General features: G+C 39.1%; 1 protein-coding gene across 1 annotated transcript in view; it reads right to left on the bottom strand.

Moving 5' to 3' along the window:
• The window catches only part of GALNT16 (polypeptide N-acetylgalactosaminyltransferase 16), a 195,819-nt gene that overhangs the window by 50,335 nt on the left and 122,955 nt on the right, over positions 1 to 22,529 (bottom strand). Inside the window, exons 4-5 of the mRNA XM_070931259.1 lie at positions 18,885 to 18,983; positions 1,770 to 1,837 (exon numbers count right to left, since the gene is read on the bottom strand). Of these exons, the coding sequence (XP_070787360.1) occupies positions 1,770 to 1,837; positions 18,885 to 18,983 (167 nt within the window). The remainder of the gene's footprint in view (positions 1 to 1,769; positions 1,838 to 18,884; positions 18,984 to 22,529) is intronic.

The raw sequence follows: 22,529 nt of genomic DNA, 5'->3' as shown, positions 1-22,529 counted from the left end.
CCAGTTCGGGCGAATTGGATGCTAATTTTACATCTGGTTCACCGAACTGGTAATTGCAAGGACTGGCTGGCCCCGCCCCGCCCACCCTGCCCCTCCCAGGAGTGTCCACGTGGCTTATTTTGGATGCCAGGTAAGTGCACTGCTTGCATGGAGACTCTGGGAGGGCGAACAAAGGGCCTCCCGGAAGTTCTGGAAGTCTGGAAACCAGCCCATTTCTGGCCTTTGGAGGCCTCTGGAGTCTGGGGGAGGCGTTATCGCCCACCCAGAGGCTTGAGGAAAGCCTCCAGAGATAGGGGAGGGCAAAAATGCCCCCCCTGCCATGGTGCAGGAGGCCGAATAGGCCACGCCCACCATGGCCACGTCCACCCAGCAACCGGGCAGAAAACCAGTTGCTAAATTTTTGAATCCCACCCTTGATAATGCCCCATCTTCTCCTTTCTATGATTTAAAGGCATTTCAAAGATTAATGAAGAACACATTTCTTGAATCCTTTTTAACATCTGAAGTATTACTTTCTTCTCACCTACATAAAAGAATTCTTAAGCTCATAAACCTTTTCACAGTGGTAGCCTTAACTTTCCATAGTTCTTCAGATCAGTGAGCTCCCAGGTCTTACACACAGCAACCATACCACAATGTGTTATTAAACCAGGCACGGAGATATTTAATAATAGGGCAAGCCAGTCTCCACTCCCATTTGAAATTGTTAAGATATTACTATATGGAAAGGGAGCATTTATTTCATTCCATCCCTGAAATTCGAAGGAATTCCCAAAGAGAATTGCCTTTTCTACTAAAATATTTTTTTAATAAGAAGAAAAGCTTACAATACAACTTTTGCTTTCACAATTATTAAGGGTTTGGTGGTGGGTAATTTTCATCCAAAAATACAATAGAGGAGGAATGAGTTAATGTTCTTTATCATGAGGGGATTGGGATAAGATGACCCTAGGATTCTAACAAAAATAATCATGCTCCCTGCCCCAAGCTGCTATTTGAGTTTTTTTTTAAAATTACAGATGCAATTGTTTATGATATCTTCAATGTCTCACTGAATTTGGTTCTCAAAATAGTTTTCATCAGCTGAGGTTCCAAATTATTTTAGCCACATATTCTAGTATTTAGGGGGAAACCACTAAAATGTCCATCTGCAATGCGGGAGTAAGCAGTATGCTCTTGCTCAAGGTTCCTGGTGGAAGGATAATGAATTTTGCAATAGAATTCTACTTTATTGCTCTGGGATAATTCTGCTCTATAAAAACCACAGCAAGAACAACTCTCATCTACAAGAAGTACAATATAGCATGCATTATCTTCTTTGTCTTAAGCTTATGTAATTGGGAATTCTAGCTGTGCACGCTACTTGCTATCCTTATGATTATGGCTCTCAATTGATAGTTAATGAAATCTAATAGAACCGTCTAACTTTATGGTTAGGACTGTCTCCCTGAAAAGGTATGGGGAAATGCCATTTTTTCTTTTCTTTTTTTCTTACACAGCTGTCCCCCACTTCCCCAAAACAAGAAAAAAATTACTTTTTCCCCAATTAGTTCTTTCTTCCCCCAAAATAAAAATGAGATGAAACATCAGGAAGGAAGGGAGGGGGGAGAGAGGGAGGGAGGGAGGGAGGGAGGGAGGGAAGGAAGGAAGGAAGGAAGGAAGGAAGGAAGGAAGGAAGGAAGGAAGGAAGGAAGGAAGGAAGGAAGGAGAGTAAACATAACATAAAGAAAACATAACATAAAGAAAAAAAGTAAAAAAGTAATACTTACGATCCAAGCTGAAATCATCCACTAAAATTATTTCCTGAATCAAGTTTGCAGGAGTGCGATTTAGAACACTGTAAAAATAATAAAAAATCAGCAATAACCAAATAAAGCATTAATTGAAAGTAGTTTTCCATACAGTGACTGGCCTCAGTTTACCACTAAGATTTTCTTCCCAAAAATGTTATTTCCAAAACACAGTAAGAGTCAAAAATGGCAACCTAGATGAGACAGTTTAGATAGCCTGGATGCTATGTACAGTACTGTTTTAAATGCCTATCTTTAAATTTATATTTGTTACATTCCTGAAATAAAATCTTAGGTAAACAATTAAAAACTAGCTTTTAGGAAATCTGGTGTGAACTCTGCCAATTTAATTTAATTAATTTAATTTAATTTAATTTAATTTAATTTAATTTAATTTAATTTAATTTAATTTAATTTAATTTAATTTAATTTAATTTAATTTAATTTAATTTAATTTAATTTAATTATTTAATTTAATTTAATTTAATTTAATTTAATTTAATTTAATTTCCAATTTATATACCGCCCTTCTCCCTGAGGACTCAGGGCGGTGTACAGCCAAGATAAAAAATATAGAATACAAATATTAAAACATTTAAAAATATATATAAATTTTGGCCCGAAAGTTAAAAAATCATAAACTAATTAAAAGAATTTAAAAAAAAAAATTTCTTAAGCCAACCCGGCTTGCTGGAAAAGATGGGTCTTCAGGGAATGACGGAAGGCATTGAGGTCATGGATTCTCCTTATCTCCGGGGGCAACTGATTCCAGAGGGTGGGAACCCCCACAGAGAAGGCCCTCCCCCTGGGGGCCACCAGCCTACATTGTTTGGCTGATGACACCCTGAGGAGGCCCTCTCTGTGGGAGCGCACGGGTCGATGGGAGGTCGTCGGTAGCAGCAGGCGGTCTCGCAGATAGCTAGGCCCTATGCCATGGAGCGCTTTAAAGGTGATAACCAACACCTTGAAGTGCACCCGGAAGACCACCGGGAGCCAGTGCAGCTCGCGCAGGAGCGGTGTTACATGGGAGCGCCATGTTGCTCCCATCACTACCCGCGCTGCTGCATTCTGGACCAGCTGGAGCCTCCGGGTGCTCTTCAAGGGGAGCCCCATGTAGAGAGCATTGCAGTAGTCAAGGCGAGAGGTGACAAGGGCGTGAGTGACTGTGCACAACTAACTATGAAAAAGTTAGGCACCAAAGAGCTTTTTCTATCCAGAAATCTGGGAGTGGAATTAAAGCCTGTGGCACATGCTCCACTTTATACCTAATTTTTGTTTAATAGGGGGAATTAAATGAAAAAGAGAGAGGGAGATCTGTGAGTAGTGGTTGTAAAATAGATGTATAGAAAAGGAAATCCATTTAGTTACCCATGCATTCATCATGCTAATGTACTACGCTGTAATTCAGTGTAAATAGCAGCCTTGGTGTCACATTCCATTTCTTAACTCAAATTATAGGCTTGCATGCTAGTTGAGAATTCTCTGACATTAAAAGAATACGAAGTTGGCTAGATTTATCTACACTGCTACTTATTTTATTCCAGACCCCGCTAGCACAGTCTTTCCATTTGCCAGATATGTTGGGTTGCAATTCCCATTATCTTTAGTTTATATGGCCATTGCTATTTCATCTAGCACAATGAGAGTTATAGTCGATCCAGAGGCATTCACCAGGAGGGTAATAAAAAAAAAAAATCAAACGTAGCCCATGATGTAAAACACTATTGAAGAGAACCAAATTGGAGAAACTCTAAAGATACTCTAGCATCTTTAGTTCTGGTAATAATCCTTTGTGTAATCCTTACAAACTTCATCTTGTTTGTCTATATCCTGATATCATCTCCTCAATCGTATATACTACTAAAACTCTCATTGTCATGACCTTTAATTGGGTGAAATGGTACATCATGGGATAACAACCAAGGTACCTCAAATGGACTAACTTACAAAATGGGTTCAAAATCCAGGACTCGTGACTCCTGAAGGGATGAAATTTGGCAATATTGCACACTGTTTGGTTTGGTGGTAGCAGTGCCTCAGATAGAAAGTCCATACAGAGAGAAGTAAGGACAGCCGAGATGATTATAAAAAGCTCACTTCCCATTACTCAGGATACTGCTTGTAAGCACTATGTGCTTAGAGCTCAAAGCTTTGTTAGAGACCACACATACTCTGGGAGGAGGTTTCAAGGTATTTCAAGGCAGGATTCTGATTCTGTAACAGCTTTGTCCCCTATGCCATCTGTCTGGTAAACATGCAAGATTCGTTTTTCTCGCCATGTATATATATACATCCGAACTAGACTATGTTGTTTCTTTGTGTCATATAATATGTGCGGGTATATGCATATTTATTTGTTTATTTGTTTTTGTTTGTTTGTTTGTTGTGTTATGTTTATATAGTGTATATTGGAGGTGGTAACTCTGAGAGCTGTATGCAACGAGATTTCATTTTGATGTATGCTGATTAGTGTACATTTAAAGTGACAATAAATTTACTCTAAGTTTAAGTGCATTTAAACAATGCATTAAAGACCAGAAAGTCCAACAGGACCTGTCTGCTCCACCAAGAATGTTTTCTTGAGTAGTCAGAGACCTCCACAAACAAGCAAGATGTTTATATTCTATAACTGCTTCTAAATTTTGAAGGGTATTAACTATTAATTAACTCTAGCACATTGTAATGCTTTCCCCACAGCAGTTCTGGAGGATTGATGCTAATAATAATAACAATAATAATAATCCCATAAAACTGAGATTGTGCCCCTATGAACAAGAAGCCCATTGAAACTTCAGCTCATATCCATGTTATGTTGTATCCTCTATGGACTCATGGACTCATTTTTATCACCAGGTCTGGTAAAATATCTGGAATATTCTAATCTTTTTTATGTACAGCTATTAGTATCTGATCAGTATGATAGTTCCTTGAAGAAAGCTAAATTCTGTTATATTGTCTATAAAATTAGACTGGCCATCGATGATCTCACCACAAACTGTAATATATGACTATGTCTTGTTCTGTTCTGTTTTATTTTCATGTTTTAATTTTTAATCTGGTCTGTGACTGTAATAAAAGATTGGTTGATTGATTGATATCTTGTTACCATCTTGGCAGCCATCTTATGTACAGCAAACAGGAAAAGGAGTGAACAGTCATGACGGATAACTGTGGGGTGAAGAAATCAATTCAATAAACCAGGTCTTGACTGACAACAAACATCATCAGGGCACACTAAAATGAATATCTCATCAAATTTTAACATGACCTCAAGAGCTTTCAGTCTTAGCCTTGACCTATCTATAGAACAAATCCAGTTTGTTGAAGCCATGGTAGAACAGCCCAGTTGACATACAAACACATTATACAGGAAATCCTGAGGTTGCCATGTTTACTTACATGTTTCTAGCTTTCACCCAGAACATGCTATCCAAACCATCGTCTGTAGCAAGACTTTCAACTACCACTATATTTGTTCTGACTCATTTCACAAAGAGGCTCAACTAATGGAATTAGTTTTAACATTAATTAATTAGATTTAATTAGGAAACAGGCATTCAAGAGACAAATTAATAGAACCAGATTGATTTTTAGCGATTACTTACTTAAAAACAGACCACAAAAGCAGAATGACAGAACAAAATTGGATGCCACCTACAGCTTACAGCTCAAACTATTCAAATGCATTATTAATAAGCAGTAGCGCCTATATACTGGACACTGTACTTTTTTAGGCATTAAGTGAGAACCTGCATATAGTCAACACCCAATCTAAGGCAGATTCTCATGAACAACATGGAATAACAGGAGAAAGAGGCTAATGTGGAACCAGACCAGGGGTGAAATCCAGCAGGTTCTGACAGGCTCTGGAGAACTGGTAGCAGAAATTTTGAGCCATTTGGAGAAACGGCAGCCGAAATTTTGAGTTGTTCGGAGAACTGGCAAATACCACCTCTGGCTGGCCTCAGAGTAGGGTGAGAATAGAGATTTTGCAGTATCCTTCCCCTGGAGTGGGGTGGGAATGGAGATTTTGCAGTATCCTTCACCTGCCACGCCCACCAAGACACACCCACCAAGACACACCATGCCCACCAAGATACACCCACAGAACCGGTAGTAAAAAAATTTGGATTTCACCACTGAACCAGACCAGATGTCTACTTCCATATATAATGGATTTTACATGGGGGATAGCTTTGTTTCCAAGTAATAATAAATTTGATTTTGACTTCAGAACTCAAAATAAGGATGAAGATCAGAGCATTTCAGCCTCCAGGGACATTTCATTGGGTATCACAAAGCAACCATTTTGGAAAAAAGAAAGAAGAATTTTAACAGCACTGAGTGAAAGTTTGCTGAACTTGCATATATTAAAAAAAAATCAACAAGCACAATGGGTTTTAAACACATTGTTATTTCATAAAATACCTGTAATCTGTTTCACAAGTACCTGTATCTACATATCCAACCCCTCTTCCTTCTCCCATAACTTCATCTCAATTGAAATACTATCGCAGTTTAGCCACCCCGTGCAACTGAAGTAGTGAGTTCTACTTTATTAAAGCTTATGCCTTTAAATAAACTATGTTAGTTGGTGCTATCAGAATCCTTTTCACCCCAGAAGGAAACAAAAAATGCCAGCAGGAAAATAGTTTCTGGCATAGATGTTTCCTTGCCCCTTGATAAGAGCTTGTGATAACACTGTGTGTGAACTGAAAATAATTCACACACAAGTAGGGTACATCTACTTTCACTTTATAAGGTGATTTTTAGCTATGGAGTATTACAGAGATGTAATATATTAATAAAAATAAATTAAAGTTTCCAGACATCTGTTGCCCTCTAGCCATGTGGTGCATTTGGTCACAGTGGTCAATGGCATGACAATTGTTTTCATGGCTAGTTCCCAATTACCAATAAATTACCGCTTTCCTTCAGGGTTCCCTGCCAGACATGGGATTCCTTTGAATATCTCTTTCTTGAAATTATGCTCTGAAGAGAAAAATGCATTGTTTCTTACATGCCCCTTGGAATAGGCAATGGCCTGGTTATTCATTATTATTATTATTATTATTATTATTATTATTATCTGATTTGCTAATCCCCCCCTCCAATTAAACTGCACTCCCCAGTTTGGCTCAGCCTTTGCACAGTCTCTGTACTCTTGCCAAAAAATGAGACAAAACAGCTGTTTGCAGCAAGCACTCCCTTTTATAATAAAGGTGGCATCTGGTGATCTGGAATGAGCCTGAGAAGCATGTCTGGTTGATTTGAAAAGGGGTAGAGAAGTGAGTGGCTTTAGGGAATATAATAATATTACAGTGTGGTCGACTCTCTCAAACTGATACGCTTCTATGAGGTTGTGCAAACATAAAACCCCTCACCTTCCTTTTCTCAACTGTAGAGCTGATTGTTGGGGTCTTATAAAATAATGACAGATCTAGTAAGAGGATGTCTGAACAAGACATCATCCTTCTGTGTTTAGAAGCTGTTCAAAGAATCCCTTAATCGTTCAGTGGTTCTCTCTAATTCAATATCTTACTTTCTCTCAATCTATTTTACTTTATCCCAAACAATCCCTGCACAATGGCGGCTCCCTTTCTTTCCCTATTTCCAGCCCTCCTTTACATTTCAGTGTGGCTTCACTTTTCCAACATTCCCCCTTTTAGATATACTGTGTGAGATATAGATATACTGTGTATTTTTAGATAACGACATACAGTACACTAGCAAAGCAAACCCTTCTACCCCTTATTCCTTCATTTAAAAATCCTTTTCATCTTCCATGTTTCCCCCCAAACATGTAACTTTCTTTTTTTATTTTCTATTCCCAAACTAGGTTGTTATGCAAACTGCATTCTGTCAGTATATAGTGTGTAAATGTTGTATTTTAAACTTCTTCCTTTGCTAGCGCAAGATGCTTTAACACTACTTCTGTAAATCTCTGGCTTTCGTTCTTGTAACAAGAAGCCTTAAAATGCTTATTTTCCATTGCTGAAGCCTGCAGCTTTTTTCTTTCTTCCTTTTTCTTTCTCAGTTTAAGGGTTCTTCCACAGAGCAGCATTAAAGCACGGGGACCCTGGCTTAAAGTATGTTGGCTTAAAGAAATATTAGCTGTATTTCCAAATTCTGTTTTGCCTTGGCAATGAAGTAGAGTATTAATTCTGCCCATACAAGAAATGGAAGGGGGAGCGGGAGGGGGAAGAGGGGAGAATGCCTCTTTGGTGCCAGAGAGATCAAACAACTGGCACCAAGAAAACTTTCTTCTCATATCCTCCTTTTCCTATCAACCCTTTGCTGGAGGGGAGAAAGAGATTCATTTCCTCCCTTCTCTCCTGCACTTTTCCCTTTTTCCCACAGGATGGTTCCCTAGTTTCCTTTTTTCTCCTAACTAGGGTCAGCTGCTGGTGGGGGAAAACCACTAATTACTCTCCTTAGAGAGTGGTGGGGCAGACTTGAATGAGTGGGACAGGGGCTTTAGCCACTTTTTGAGATGCCCAAATGGTGGGCCACTAGTGCAGAGGGGCTTTGCGTCAGTAACCCATCAGTTGGTCTATTCTGAAAAACAGGTTTTGCCAATCTTCTGGATACAGATTTACTAGTCTTATAGAAGACTGGTAGAGACAGCTGTACCTATTATGGGCTAGAAGGATAAATTGGCAGGAATCTTAATTTTACCCCATATTCCAAATCAATAAGTGTTGCAAGGGAAGATTGATAGTTAGTAGCCACAATATGTGGAAATAATCTATGGTGTGCAAAGTAGCATTTGACTGGGTAAAGTAGTACTTTCTCACTGCATTTATATGGGATATTCTTCTGTAGGATGACAGGCAGAGAAAAGAAAGTTAAGTGAGCCTTGTTAATCCCACAAATCACTCACAACAGCTGAAATTCTGGTATAACAGTGCTACAAAAACCAGGTATATAAGGAGTCCACATAAGGACTGAGACATGCCTGAATGTGTCTTTATAATCATAGTGGGGTTAGAAGAAGCAAGGCAGCAGCCAATGACAGAATGGCTTGGAGGGCAGCTATCAGAGACTTGTGTGGCTTGGTGGGCGTGGCAAGGGAAGGATATTGCAAAATCTCCATTCCTACCCCAATCTGGGGCCAGCCAGAGGTGGCATTTGCCAGTTCTCCGAACTACTCAAAATTTCTGCTACCGGTTCTCCAGAACCTGTCACAACCTGTTGGATTTCACCCCTGGTTCATTGTCCCTTCTGAATACTAAATGATTAGTTGAGTGCCTTGCCATTTAATAAAATCTATAAGTTGCATATGAATTATGCTTTCATCACTGGGCTTCCAGAACATATAATACTAGTCACACGGTTATGTTCCGAGCGGTTTGGTGCAGTAGGAGGCCTCATTTTGTTATGTTCTCCCTCTATTACAAAGTGTAATACACACATCTAAAAAATGTTGACTATGAAACACAACCTTGGAAGTACTTATCAACAAGCAATCACATTACCATTCCAGAGATATATCCTGCAGCATCCTGCAATGTATTGCAATGCTTCCCAGATCTCTCCCAACTCTAAAAAGCCTACTGTAAATCAGCTTTTGATTCCTGCAAACACTACTGTAGTGACTTTAAGTTCACCAGTGAACCAAGGAATCCTCTTGTGGCCACTCGGCAGTCATATGACCCATTTTTCCTCTCATCCACTTTTACTTTCCACTGTTAACATTTCCTCTGTAATACAAATATGTACCCACAGCTGTCCACACTCTCTTAAACAGCTTGCCCATATGCAATGCCATATTTGCAGGCACAAGGCCATGATATGCTACCCATTTTACAAATACCATTCTCCATTTCCTCAGATTTATAACAGGGATTTAAAATTCTAATCTCTACAGACCTGAAGTAATCAAAACACCTATACTGCTCATTCCTAACATGCAGTAGAATTATCTTGTATTGTATTATTGATTGTACACAATAACTATCAAGGAAAATTCAATGCCTATACCTTCAAACAGTAAAAATTATGACAGCCATTAAAATAGCACAAAATCATGACTAGGAAAGTGAGTTTTGTAACAAAAGCTTATATTGTGGCTTGTATCAGATCATTCAGCCATCTCTCCAGAATTATTCACCCATGATCTTTTCAGCCATGTTGTTACTTGAGAGTAAATCCTGGGACCCTCTCTATGCAAAGTAAATAAGAACAATCTCAGACCTCTGGTGTATGCATGATATTTGATTTGTGAAAGGGAATCTACAGGGCATGGTCAAAAAAGGTAAGATAGCGACCATCAAGGTGACATATATAAAACAGAATTTCAATTGCACCATGATGATAGCAATCTAGACCATGCCCTACAGATATCCCACAAATCTATGGCTGAGGGACCACCCAAAATGGGTTGTGAGGATAACCTTGGGAGACAGGAGACAAGGCACAGTTTAGACAGCAATTTGATATAGTCTTCACCCAAAGGATTATGGGGATAGAGAAAGCATCTCAGAAGTGATCCTTTCTTCCCTACCGGTAGTTCTTTGGAAAGGGAGGAAATACTTTCAAGACTTGCAACTTTGTTATTGTAACTTTACAATAACACTTAGTGTTATTGTATAACACAGTAGCACTTAGACTTATATACCACTTTACAGTGCTTTACAGCCCTCTCTAAGCAGTTTACAGAGTCAGCATATTGCCCCCAACAATTTGGGTCCTCATTTTACCCACCTCGGAAGGATGGAAGGCTGAGTCAACCTTGAACCTGGTAGGATTTGAACTGCCAAATTGCAGGCAGCCGGCAGTCAGCAGAAGTGCAGTACTGCACTCTAACCACTGCACCACTTGGCTCATAATAAAGGTAGTATTGGTACTCACAGTCTTGGTTTCTGTTCTGAACAACCTTAAACAGTGATATCTTAGTATCTGATATAACTAGAATTTTGTTTGAGTACAATATTCTACTTTTCAAAGGATTTTCAACATATAAAAATCGAAGCAATTTGAAGGCAATTGCTTATGAAGCTTCTGCATGCAACCAAATGCTGAATTTAGCGTGGTCCACTTATTTAAACTTAGTCATTAACTTAGATTCATAAGGGCTCAGTGGTGGTATTCAGCCAGTTCCATCCAGTTCAGGTGAACTGGTAGCGGCAGCTGCGGGAGGCTCCGCCCACTCACCTGGATGTCATCACATCCCGTTTTTGATGCTCTGCACATGCACAGAAGGCACTACACATGCACAAAAGGCGCGCACGTTCACATTTGTGTTCTGGTAGCGAAGATAAGTAAATACCACCCCTGTAAAGGGCTATCTGAATCCTTGTTTTCAGACCTGCTCATTAGGCCAAGTTTTCAAATTTACTCTTTGAGTCTCACTCTTCTTGAAAGAGAAGTCCCATGGGGTTTCCCATTCGTGTCAGACTTAGAAAGTCATTAGCTAACTTTATAGATTTGGGCGTTAACATTTCTCATCAATCGGACTTCATCACTGCCATTTCCCAAAGTGACATTAAACTTCTGTTTAGGAAAACAACTCTGTAATCATCTCTAACAATTTAATTACATGTAATTTTCAACAGGTGCAACCAGAACAGCTAATTAATTAAATCAAATCAGCCCTTAATTGTCATGGAAGGCCTAATCCACTGGCTTCACTTTTCAGGAGGGAAAAAAAACCACCCCAGATCTGTATTAGAGTGTGACCAGACGTCACAAAATAAGCAGACAGTGCAATTTTTACACTGTCATTTTCTGCTTGCCAGATTTCGCTGCGGTCCCGTGAAGGCTTGCGAAAAGACAATATTTGGAACAGAACAGACTTTTCATACTTCATATACCTCACGGCACTTCACAGTAATTACTTAGAGGAAGGGGCACTGGCTGAGTAAAGGCATAGCAATTATACTCACAGTAATAATTCATGCCCAGCTGAGTGCATTCAGAACCATTTCATTGAGATACACGGCTTACCTCAAGCACCTTGGAAACTTTGCTAGAGTTTTGGTCCTTTTTTTTTTTTTAATTGAGCAGAAAACTAATTGCAAAAGAAACAAAGTAAAAGATGCATTTTTTAAAAAAAAAATTGATTTATATGCTGCCCTTCTCCGAAGACAGGACGGCTTACAATGCGTTAAGCAATAGCCTTCATACTTTTGTATATTTATACAAAGTCAGCTTATTGCCCCCACAACCTGGGTCCTCATTTTACCTACCTTAGAAAGGATGGAAGGCTGAGTCAACCTTGAGCCTGGTGAGATTTGAACTTGCAGTAATTGCAGGCAGCTGATGTTAATAACAGTGCTTTAGTCTGCTGCGCTACCAGAGCTCCCTCACCAGAGCATTTGTCATTTTAATTAATTTTTATGGCATCTGTATTTATTTGTCTTTTTTGTATTACTGTTGTTTTACTTATGAGCTGTCCAGGGTCAGTTGGAATCGACCAGCATTTTAAAAAATCATATTAAAAGTAAAGATGCATAAAATACACAATATCCCGTGCCCCCTCCCCAAGATTAGGAATGCATTCAAATGTTCACAACAGAGTGAGGCACAGGTATTCTTCCCATGAAATTTGCTCCAATATCAGAAACTATTTCTTAGGTGGAACTTTTCCTTTTCCTGAACTTTCCCTCAAATATAAAATTTGCTTATTTCATTATATTATATCTAAACCACTTCACTTTGCTTCTAGTCAGGGCCCTTTTTGGTGCCCTATTGAAGTTTCTTTTGCCAGCCATTTTAAGAAATTCCTGAGTGGTTTTAGAAATTCAGAAATTGCTGCTAATGCCTGTGATTGTGTGCTGTATTTATTACCCATATTACTACTGCTGCCAACTTTCACTATATTATGCTCTGTTGTAATTTGGCTTTCATTTTTTTTTAAAAAAACAAAAACAAATTGTTGTAATTGATTTGTATACTGCCTGAAGAACTGCATACATTGAAAGGAACATAGTGGGAGGCCTATGGGTCTGAGGGGGAAAAAATCACAACATGTTGAAAAAAAATGGAAATCAGACTCAAGGTTTTTCATTGGGACTTAGCAGCACCTTCTCATCAGGATTTTATTTCTCACTGCATGAATTGGGTGCTTGCTTTGGTTCCAATCATAATGTAGACTGATCCAACCTTGTTTTTCAACTGAAACTGCATCTCACCCCACCCCAATCATCTCTGGTTGGACCACCTCATTATGCATAAGGTCAAGGTCAATCAATCTTCTGATTCTGAGTGTACAAAATCCAGCTGATGTAGGATGTCATTAATGAATGTCTGCTCATTTCTTTACCTTTGCTTCTCTTTATAAACCTTTGGAGAGACACAAATCAGATTTTATCATCAAGAGGAAAGACTTGCATTTATAATGAGTCCCCAAGCCCCTGAAGATATTCAGGGTTTAATAGGAATCAAGATTCACTAGTGCATCAGCCTTAATCTTATAGTTCAGCTCTAGACAAGTGAACATTATAGATTCCATGAAGCCTAAACTGAATGCCTTTTTTGCCAACTCTGAGCAGCAACTCTTCTTTGTTAAAGGCAGAGAATATGGGAAAGGATGGGAAGGAATTGATTTTAGCCAATATTTGGAATTAGTGATTTGACATTTAAGTCCACTTTTACCTCAAATTTGACTTGTACATGCTGTCTCAGAGACTGGCTGCCTTTGAATGGTATACCTAGTCCTCACATTATGATCATTTATTCAGTGACTGTTGAAACTTGGAATGGTGTTGAATGAGGGGACTTATTGTGAAGTTGTGAATTCTCCAACCTGGAAGTTTTTAAGAAGAGATTGGACAACCATTTGTCTGAAATGGTATATAGGGTTTCCTGCCTGAGCAGGTGGTTGGATTAGAAGACCTCCAAGGTCCCTTCCAACTCTGTTATTCTATTTTTCTATTCTATTCTTATAACAGGTCCACAGAGTTCTAGTTGTCTTAGCATCCCCACAGTCACAATTGTGATCCTGGTGCTCAGCCACCCAGTTCTCAATTATGACAAGCAACAGCAAGCCGCAATGGGGGATTGCAGCTTCCACCATTCCCTGCTGGCTCCCTACAAGTAAAGTCAATGGGGAAGCCAGCAGAAAGCTACAGTCATGTGAGGTCTTTGCTTAATGACCCACATGGTCCTTGCTTAACAACAGCAGCTGGGAATGCTGGGACTGCCATTGCCAAGTGACATGGTCACGTGACATCATTCTTTAGTGTTTTATTGCTTAGCAATGTCATAACCCAAGGACTACCTGTAAAGCAACTGTTTCAAGCAGGAATTCTGGATATCAACAAAGCAAATGGTCACCTTGTTTGGCTCATTGGTTTTTAGCACTGGGGAACACAAAACTATTTTGAGCCTACCCTGCCTAGCTCCCTCCAAGCAAATGCCCCAGGTGGAATAGCAGGATATTTGCAAGACATTTATTCTCACTAGCATGCAATGCCATCCCTCTGTTTGCAGTCCTGAGATAAAATGCCTGTTGTTATTCACAAAGCAGTTTCGTGCAAGACCCCAAGACCCAAAGTGAGGGGAAGGAGTTCTAATGAATAATGGATTAATGTCAGAGTTCTCTGTTGCCTTCCAGCTGAGATTCATTCTCATTGTCCACCCCACCCCACCCCTTCCCCACTATCTTTATGTCCATGGGGGGGGGAAATTCCCTGTGGCTGACTTGGTAGATTGCTAAAGGGACGCTTTGAATGAATTTTAAATATACCAAAGAGCAAAGCACCATTTTTTTCCCCAGAAAAATCAAAGAGTAAAAAATCTTGCTCGAAAATAAATTGGAAAAGTGGTCAGCTTAACCCAAAAAGAAAGTCAAAGCCACCGAGCTAAGAGGAATAAAATTTTAAAAATTGTGCCAAGCATTGGCATATTTGGCTCTTACCCAGGGCCAAAGGATAGGAGGAAAATAAATTGGCTATCATGTAGCAGGTATCAGTTGTTCCTATCTGGGCATGATAATTACTGTCACATGACCAATTAATTTTCTATTTCTGCAATAGTTTTTTTTAAAACCATTTAGCAATCTTTACCTATTAAATTTACATCCTGGCTTGTCATCAAAAATTCTATTTCCATCTGCGCTTCCAGCAAATAAGTCATTAAACCGACATTTTCAACATTACAGGGAACTTATTAGGATCAAAGAACTGGACCCAAAGTAAAAGGAGGCAGCAATTGCAAATGTAGAGAGAAAGTGCTTGGGCTCAGTACCTTTTTCTGGCTTATTTTTTAAAAATGATGTATTAGCCAAGTAGGTGATAATCAGATAGGGTCCTGCATTAAGTGATAGGATTTCAGCAAAGGCCAGATACAAATTCAAAGAAAAACATGGGAGAAGAGGTAGTTATTTATTATTCTTTGTTTTCAACTCCTGTTTCTTTGCTCTGGATTCTGCATAATGTGTTATTCAAGATGATCATCCTTGTAGGCTACAGAATTTTTACACTGAGAAATAGACTCTTAGGAACTCTCTCTCTATATAGTTATAAATACGGTTTCTATAAGTATAAAATACATACTCTTTTTTGCTAATAAAGTTGTTTTAATTTAAAATCTTTCTGCATCTGAATCCATCCCACATGTAACAGGTATCAGCTGTTCCTAGATGGCATTTGTTATCTGTTGCTGTCTTCTCAATTCTTGCTTTGTATTCATTTGTTCTTAAGGCTTGGTGTTATGCAGCTAGAATTAACCCTTCTGTCTCTTTCTTCAACTTTCTTGCTCTTCTCTATTCCCAGGTCTTGTTATCTGCTTTGCCTGCTAGATTTTTTAATGTATTGGCCATGAAATATTTAGCCTTGCCTTGTCTCTTTTCTGTTCTTCATTTGCTTTTTTTATAGGCCAATTTGGTCTCTCAAGTACTCAGTAAGTTTTCATAATGTACCAGCTTCAGTGCATTTTAGATATTCTTCATATGCCATGTTTTTCTTCTTCAGTTGCCAAGAGTACTTGCAAAATTCCACATTAATCTTTTTTTTTTTTTTTTGATAAGTAAAGTTTGTCAACATCACTGTGTGGATGAAGGGCTTGATTCATTGTTATTATTTTTCCGGTCTTTTTATAGAGCTTAGTTCTGCTTGAATCCAGTCCACTATTCCAACTGTGAGTCTAATGACTGAAATTGCCCAAGTGTTAATTGCCTTGATGGTATTTCCTCCACTGAGTTAGACTTTCAGTTCTTCTTCACTCTCATGATCAGTGGTGGGTTGCCCCCGGTTTGCACTGGTTCTATAGAATTGGTAGTAAAATTGGCGGGAGGCTCCGCCCACTGACCCCAACGTCATCAGAATGCTTCTGCGCATGTGCAGAAGCTTCTGCGCATATGCGCGCGGCCCCATTGCAAACCGGTAGTAAAGGTAAGTAGAACCCACCCCTGCTCATGATGTATTCATTTCTAACCATCTTCTTGATTCCAGTGTGCCTGATGTTGTCAGCTTGAAGGATACCCAAGTATTTGTAGTGATTGTCTTCATCCAGATGCTTGATGTTATTTCCATAGGACATCTTGATTCTTTCAGTTTTTATTATCAAGTAGGTTTTACTAAATGTTAAAATGTCTTCAATTTCACTTCCTTACAGTATATTGTGAAACTGCTTGGCAATAGGTGTGTGTAGACTAGTTAGATGTTTGTATCAAAAACATGCTATTCATCTTCACCCGGTGATGACCAATTCTTGATTTTCCTTGCCCCTTTCTTTACCATTTCTGCCCTTATTTCAAATTATTTCATTTCAGCTTCTTCTCTATTCTTATTTACCTCCTTTTTCCAAGTGGATTCTTATATGTCTGTGTTGCCCCATAGCTGTTGCCACCCAGAACTGCACAGTGTCAGACGCTAACTGTTTTGTTACCGTCCCTCCATTAATGGACTGGTAGAAACATTTCTGATTTAGCTGAAATTGGAGATTCTGCCTATAGTGTCCAATTTGAGATTTGTGTTTGCTGATCTTCCTGTCTATAGCTGTCATTTGCTGCTTTATTATTTCCAGTGCTCCTTTGATCTTCCTGGTTTCTAGGTGATACTTCTTGAACAGATATTTATTTGATCTTTTCCTTCAACTTTTTTTTCATCTGTTCTAGCTTGTTTGCATCTGATTTTAGCAAAGGTAAAGGTAAAGTTTTTTCCTGTCCAGTCATATCTGACTCTAGGGGGCAGAGCTTATTTCCCTTTCTTAGTCAAGCGAGCCATGGTTGTTTGAAGACGCTTTCCTCATCATGTGGCCAGTAAGACTGTATGGCGAGGTGCACAGAACACTGTTACAAAGTGGTACTTATTTATCTACTTGCATTTGCATGCTTTTGAACTACTGGGTTGGCAGAAGCTAGGGCAAGAACACTGATCTTATTTCTAACCTGAGCTTCCATTTTGGTGGTGACTGCTTGGCTTTCCTGTTTATTGATTTTGCATCCAAGATATTCAGTTATAGCTGTAGCTATGCTGCATATTAGTTGGTTTGCTTCCTGCAATGATTTAGTGCTTATATTTGATATTTGTGCTATTTGTTTCTTTGGAACAAGTTTCAATGCAAGTAATCTTTTTCTGTTGTCTTTGTGCTATTCTAGATGCTCAGTTTTAGTTAGAGGGCTTTGTTCTTTCTGAGGAGAAGGTAGAGGGGAAAGCAGTGGTGGTATTCAGCCGGTTATATCCGGTTCAGGAGAATCAGTAGCAGTGGCTGCGGGAGGCTCCGCCCACCCACCCGGACGTCATCACGTCCTGTTTTTGATGCTCTGCGTATGCGCAGAAGGTCCTGCGCATGTGCAGAGGTGGCACGAGTGAGCAAAGCAAGTACGCGCGCTCACATTTACAAACTGGTAGCGAAGGTAAGTGAATACCACTCCTGGGAGAAGGTACTATGTTTGGGAATGAAAATGATTCTATAGTTATACTGTTGTTGTTGTTTCTATTGCAAACTCCCCCTAGTTTGTCTTTACAGCCTGAGTTACTTCTGGTAAGGCTTTGATTTCTTTGCCCTGGGTAGACCTTTGCAGTTTTTCCAATTCTGATTCTGTGAGTACTTTATTTTATATTAAAGAATGGCATTGGTGTACTAGCTTGTGTTCTATTATTTATGATTCTGGATGTTATTCTTTATAGAGCTGGTGCATTCTTTTCTTCTTCTTGGACTTGATTTGTAATAACACATCGTTTCTTTGTTTTCAGCCTTTGTATATCTGCAAGCAGTAAACAACTTTTCTTCCAGTAGGCCTGCAGCTGCTGGCCTGGTTGTTCAGCCAACAGTTATGAGTCCAATAGCTGATTTGTCATTAGATGTCCAGGAACTCTAACATCTAGCATAGTCCTTGTTGACCCAGGTGATGACTGATGTGGTATGGGTTTCTGTAAATTACATTTCATTATATTGTTTACGAGAGAAACACTATCTTCATCTGATTCCTCTGATGAGACCTGTCCAATATCATTGAACTTCTGCCATAACTCTCATCTTCTTCAGAGCACACAAACTCCACAACCAGGTCAAGGTAGGGCCTCACTGGAGGGATTACTATTATCGTTGGTCACACAGTCATCAAGATATTTTTTTCTCAACCTACTGAGTCCTTCCCATAGACCTGGGATAAGCAGATGCTGTTGTTTGATGGTGTTAAAGGTATCAATCACAGGATGTAAGCTGTTCTAAGTAATATTATTATTAGAAATAGTAATAGTTGCTGATGATCATGATTTGCAACATCTAATTTAAAAACGAGGGCTGAGATGCAAGTATAGGATTAATGTCTTTGTTTTGTTTTAAAACGATCGTGATAATAATGCTACGATTACAGAAACAGCAATGCCTCTGAAAATCCAGAAGGTTGGAGATACAGATCAGACGATTTGAGCTAACGCTGCATTTTCTGATGAATAGCCCATGGATCTGAACAAATGCCTATCCAGATGCTCTTTTTAATATTAACAGAGCTTAACAGTCAGATGAGGGCAACCTTAGTCAGACATATGTCATGTTGAGTTCAACAAGACTTTCTTCTATGCCTGGGATTTCAATATTAGATTGTTCTCTTTTTATTCAGAATACACTGTATTAATCACAGTGGAAATTAATTCTTGTATACCTTAGGTGCATGGCTCTGAGGTCTAAAAGTATGAAAAGTACCTTTTCACTGTACGGAGCAATGTGGACCGAGCCTCGTTGTGAAAAGTGATAATAATGCTTGTGGCCGGCAGGTCAGCGGTGTAGTGAACAGATGCACATCTGTAACAAATGAGAAAAAGAGTTTTCATCAGACAGAGCCCATGCCTCCATTTCTGGAGAGCTAACTAATCACAAAGAAAATCCCGATCTGGTATAAAAGCTCACCAATCCTGATACATGTATTTAGCACCCAACTGAATTTTGTTATCCTGCCAACACATTTCCCATACAACATATTTTATACGATTGCAATTCATCACATGCTGGCAGTGCTGACAACAGGCTTTAGCACACATTGGATTATAACTGCCAGGAACACTTGTTAACAAGCCTGTGGTTCCAATGCCATCAAGACACGAGATGGCACCTATTTATACCTTTTGCTGCATAATTGGTACAGGGGTGGGAAGAAAGAAACAAATGCAAATCCAGGATGGATTAAATCAGCAGGTGGTCTTAATTCTTCCACAAACCTAGCAGTTGATGATGAGGTGATGTGGCATGTAGTTACATGGCTCGGCAGCAACTGGGGAGAGTGGAGCTCATGCTCTTAGTAGCAGGATGTATGGAGCAGTTAAGCTGACATTATCCAAATCATATATATTCAAAAAGACTCTTATTAATATCTCTACCTAAAGGTAGAGTTGACTTCCATTATTGGCTTCTGATTTTTTTGATAATAACAGTGTGGATTCTCCTCTTTTTGGTTTGAAGGGTTAGGGTAGGGTGTATGGAAAAACGAGAGCTACACTGGCGATTAATACCTTCATGGCTCAGAAGAATTTTCTAATTATCAGTCAATCAACAATATTCCATTTCTTAATAACATGACTGAGAATCTGGTAGTTTCACACTTCCAGATATGTCTCAATGAAAGTGATTTATTATTACATTGCAATATGCATTTCACCACTTAGAATTGTTTTGGAAATTGAAGACATTAATACAGGTAGTCCTCACTTAATGATGATAATTAGGGCTAGAATTTTCATCACTATGGGACATAGTTATAAAGTGCAATGTCATGTGACTACACCTCTTAGCAATGGAAATTCCAGCACTCCCATTTAGTGTTGATAAGTGAAGCACCATGGCTCTTTATGCAAGGACATCTTGTGGTCACCCTGTGACTTCCCACCAGTTTCTCCATTGACTCTGTTTGTAGGAAGTTGACAAAGAAGGTCACAAATGGCAATCAAGTGGCCATGGGACACTGCAACCATAAATAGGTATGAGAACCAGTCTTAACTATCATCTGTTCAGCATCACTGTGTTTGAATAATCACTGACCAAGTAGACATTAAATGAGAACAAGTGTACCTTGATTAAGTATAGTTAATCCACAATATAGTACATATATAGCATATATAGTATATATATATAGCATATATATAGCAATATAGTACATATATATACATATATAGTTAATCCACAATATAGTACACAATATAGCACATTCTGTGCTAGAAAGAAGATGTGGGGAATGCACAGACTAGATTGGTCAAGGTCAGAAGGAAACAACATGAGACTGGACTGGTCTGTCACCACAACAATACACAAACTGACAAGCTTTCAGCCTGTTATAGTATACAGGCAGAAGAAAGAGATTCAGAATGGAAACTTTGAATCTGCTGTAATGGTTTGCAACCTGCACTCTGAAGATGCTGGATTTCTTCATTGATGGCTTTGAATACTGTTGGAAAGAAAAAAAGCTGGACAGGTGAAGAATCCTGTTCTGCATTGGTTTGTACTCTGTTGTGAAGGGCTGTTTCATAGTTTGGGAAAGCTCCTTGAGCTCCAACTGTCATTGGATTGACACCATTATAACAACTTTCAATGGGCAATGTCTTATTGTGCTTAGGGAGATGCCAATCCTACTAGCAAGGCAAAATCTTTAGTCAGAAAACCATGGCACAAATATTTCCTGATGGCCTCTATTTTCTGCCTTGCCTTATGATGTTGCCTTCATTTGATTTCTTAGCTCATACCTGAGGCTGCCTTAGTTGTCCTTAGCTGTTTCAATGTAAAAATAGGTGGTTTTTTTTCCTCCTCATCTCAGTGCATTTTAAAATTATAGGCATAATTACATGGCACAATCAGGTGAATTGAAAGAATGGGATCAGTGCAGCTTCTATTGGCTATTCTAGGTTTGTTCAGTAATGGCCCCTCCTTTCTGATCCCTAGGCACTGTCCTAGATGTGGCTGTTCTGATGTGATTAGTGGGAGAGATTGGATTTTTCACATCAGTATCTCCCGTGTCTACAAGGTTTCAAAACTGATCCTTGGCTCAGCGATCTGACTTGGAAAAAGGGATCAACCAAATTAACAACTGACAGACACTGAAAGGCTGTGATATACTGAGGGAGAGAAACATAATGCAGAAAGCAACTATATTAGCTTTTGCATAATACCCTTGATAGAGTGCTGTCCATCCATCCTTGAGTTAACAGAAAGCTATATCCACCATGAAGACTGCTGTCCCCTCTATTGTCCTCTATTGTCTTTGTTCTCAGTCATTGCCAGTTACTTCAGCCAAAATGGTCAGAAACCACAGACCTCAGAACTTCACTAGATGTCATCACTGACCGAAAAAATTACATTTTAAAAATAGCTGAACTCTTACAAGCTATGCTCTCAGGAACCTTTTGTAATTTAAAATTATTGTTAATTATGTGAAATATTTCTTACATTTTAAATTGTGGTTCTTGTGATATCACACGACAGGCTGAAGTGCTATTAACTGCCTAGCAATGATCCACATGGCTAAACCATGGTCTAGGATCAGTAGATCTAGCATGCATTATTTCATATCTGGCAAACTTCTCCTGTAGCAACTTATATTGGAAACAATTAGAATCTCTCAAAGCTTTGCATTGTAAGATTTATTTCAACATAAGCAGATCCTTATCTGAGAGCCTTTTCCTTTGTATACCTTGTGCAATGGTTCTTGAAAGAATCTCCAACTTGAACTTCAACTAGGTGCAAATCCATCCTAAATAGGCTACAAGTTCCCAAATACATACATACTGTAGTACCTGCATCTTCTATCACTGCTGTTTAGTTAAAATCCTAAGAATCAAATCATCACTTGCACTAAACATAACATGAACTTGTCCAACAAATCTTCCCTCCTCTCTTTTTGGCTATATCGTCATGATATTGCTTCATCTCACCCCTAACCCTTATACAAGACAGCCTTAACTATCTTTTGAGGCTCCAGTTTTATAGTAGTGATCCTGTTCTAAAGTACTGTTTTCTACCTTTTACTAAACCTATATTTAAAATTAGCTTAACTTAACAGCTGGCAGGGTGTGATGGATGGCAAAAGAAGGAGGTGCAGGCTCATTACCCAACACATAATGCTCCACATGACTGACTGTGTGATCAGAGATTGGGAGCTTTGAAGGAACCAGATAGCCCTTCCCACTCGGCATCTTCATTGAGCCTGGAGATCAGCTGCTGAGAATATATGCAAAGCCTGGAGTGAATTTTGACAGGAGATCGAGCCTATCAACATTTCTCTCCTGTCAAAACTGGCCTTCCTCCATCTCCAGCCACAGTCCTCATTATTAAGAGGGATTGATTGGTGTTTTCATCCCAGTTGGC

Source organism: Pituophis catenifer, unplaced genomic scaffold, assembly GCF_029215685.1.
Source record: "Pituophis catenifer annectens isolate HBS135680 unplaced genomic scaffold, rPitCat1.0.hap2 SCAF_1, whole genome shotgun sequence".
Classification (NCBI taxonomy): Eukaryota; Metazoa; Chordata; class Lepidosauria; order Squamata; family Colubridae; genus Pituophis; species Pituophis catenifer.
Note: the sequence above shows the minus strand (reverse complement) of the source record. Positions and strands in the feature narration are given on the sequence as shown.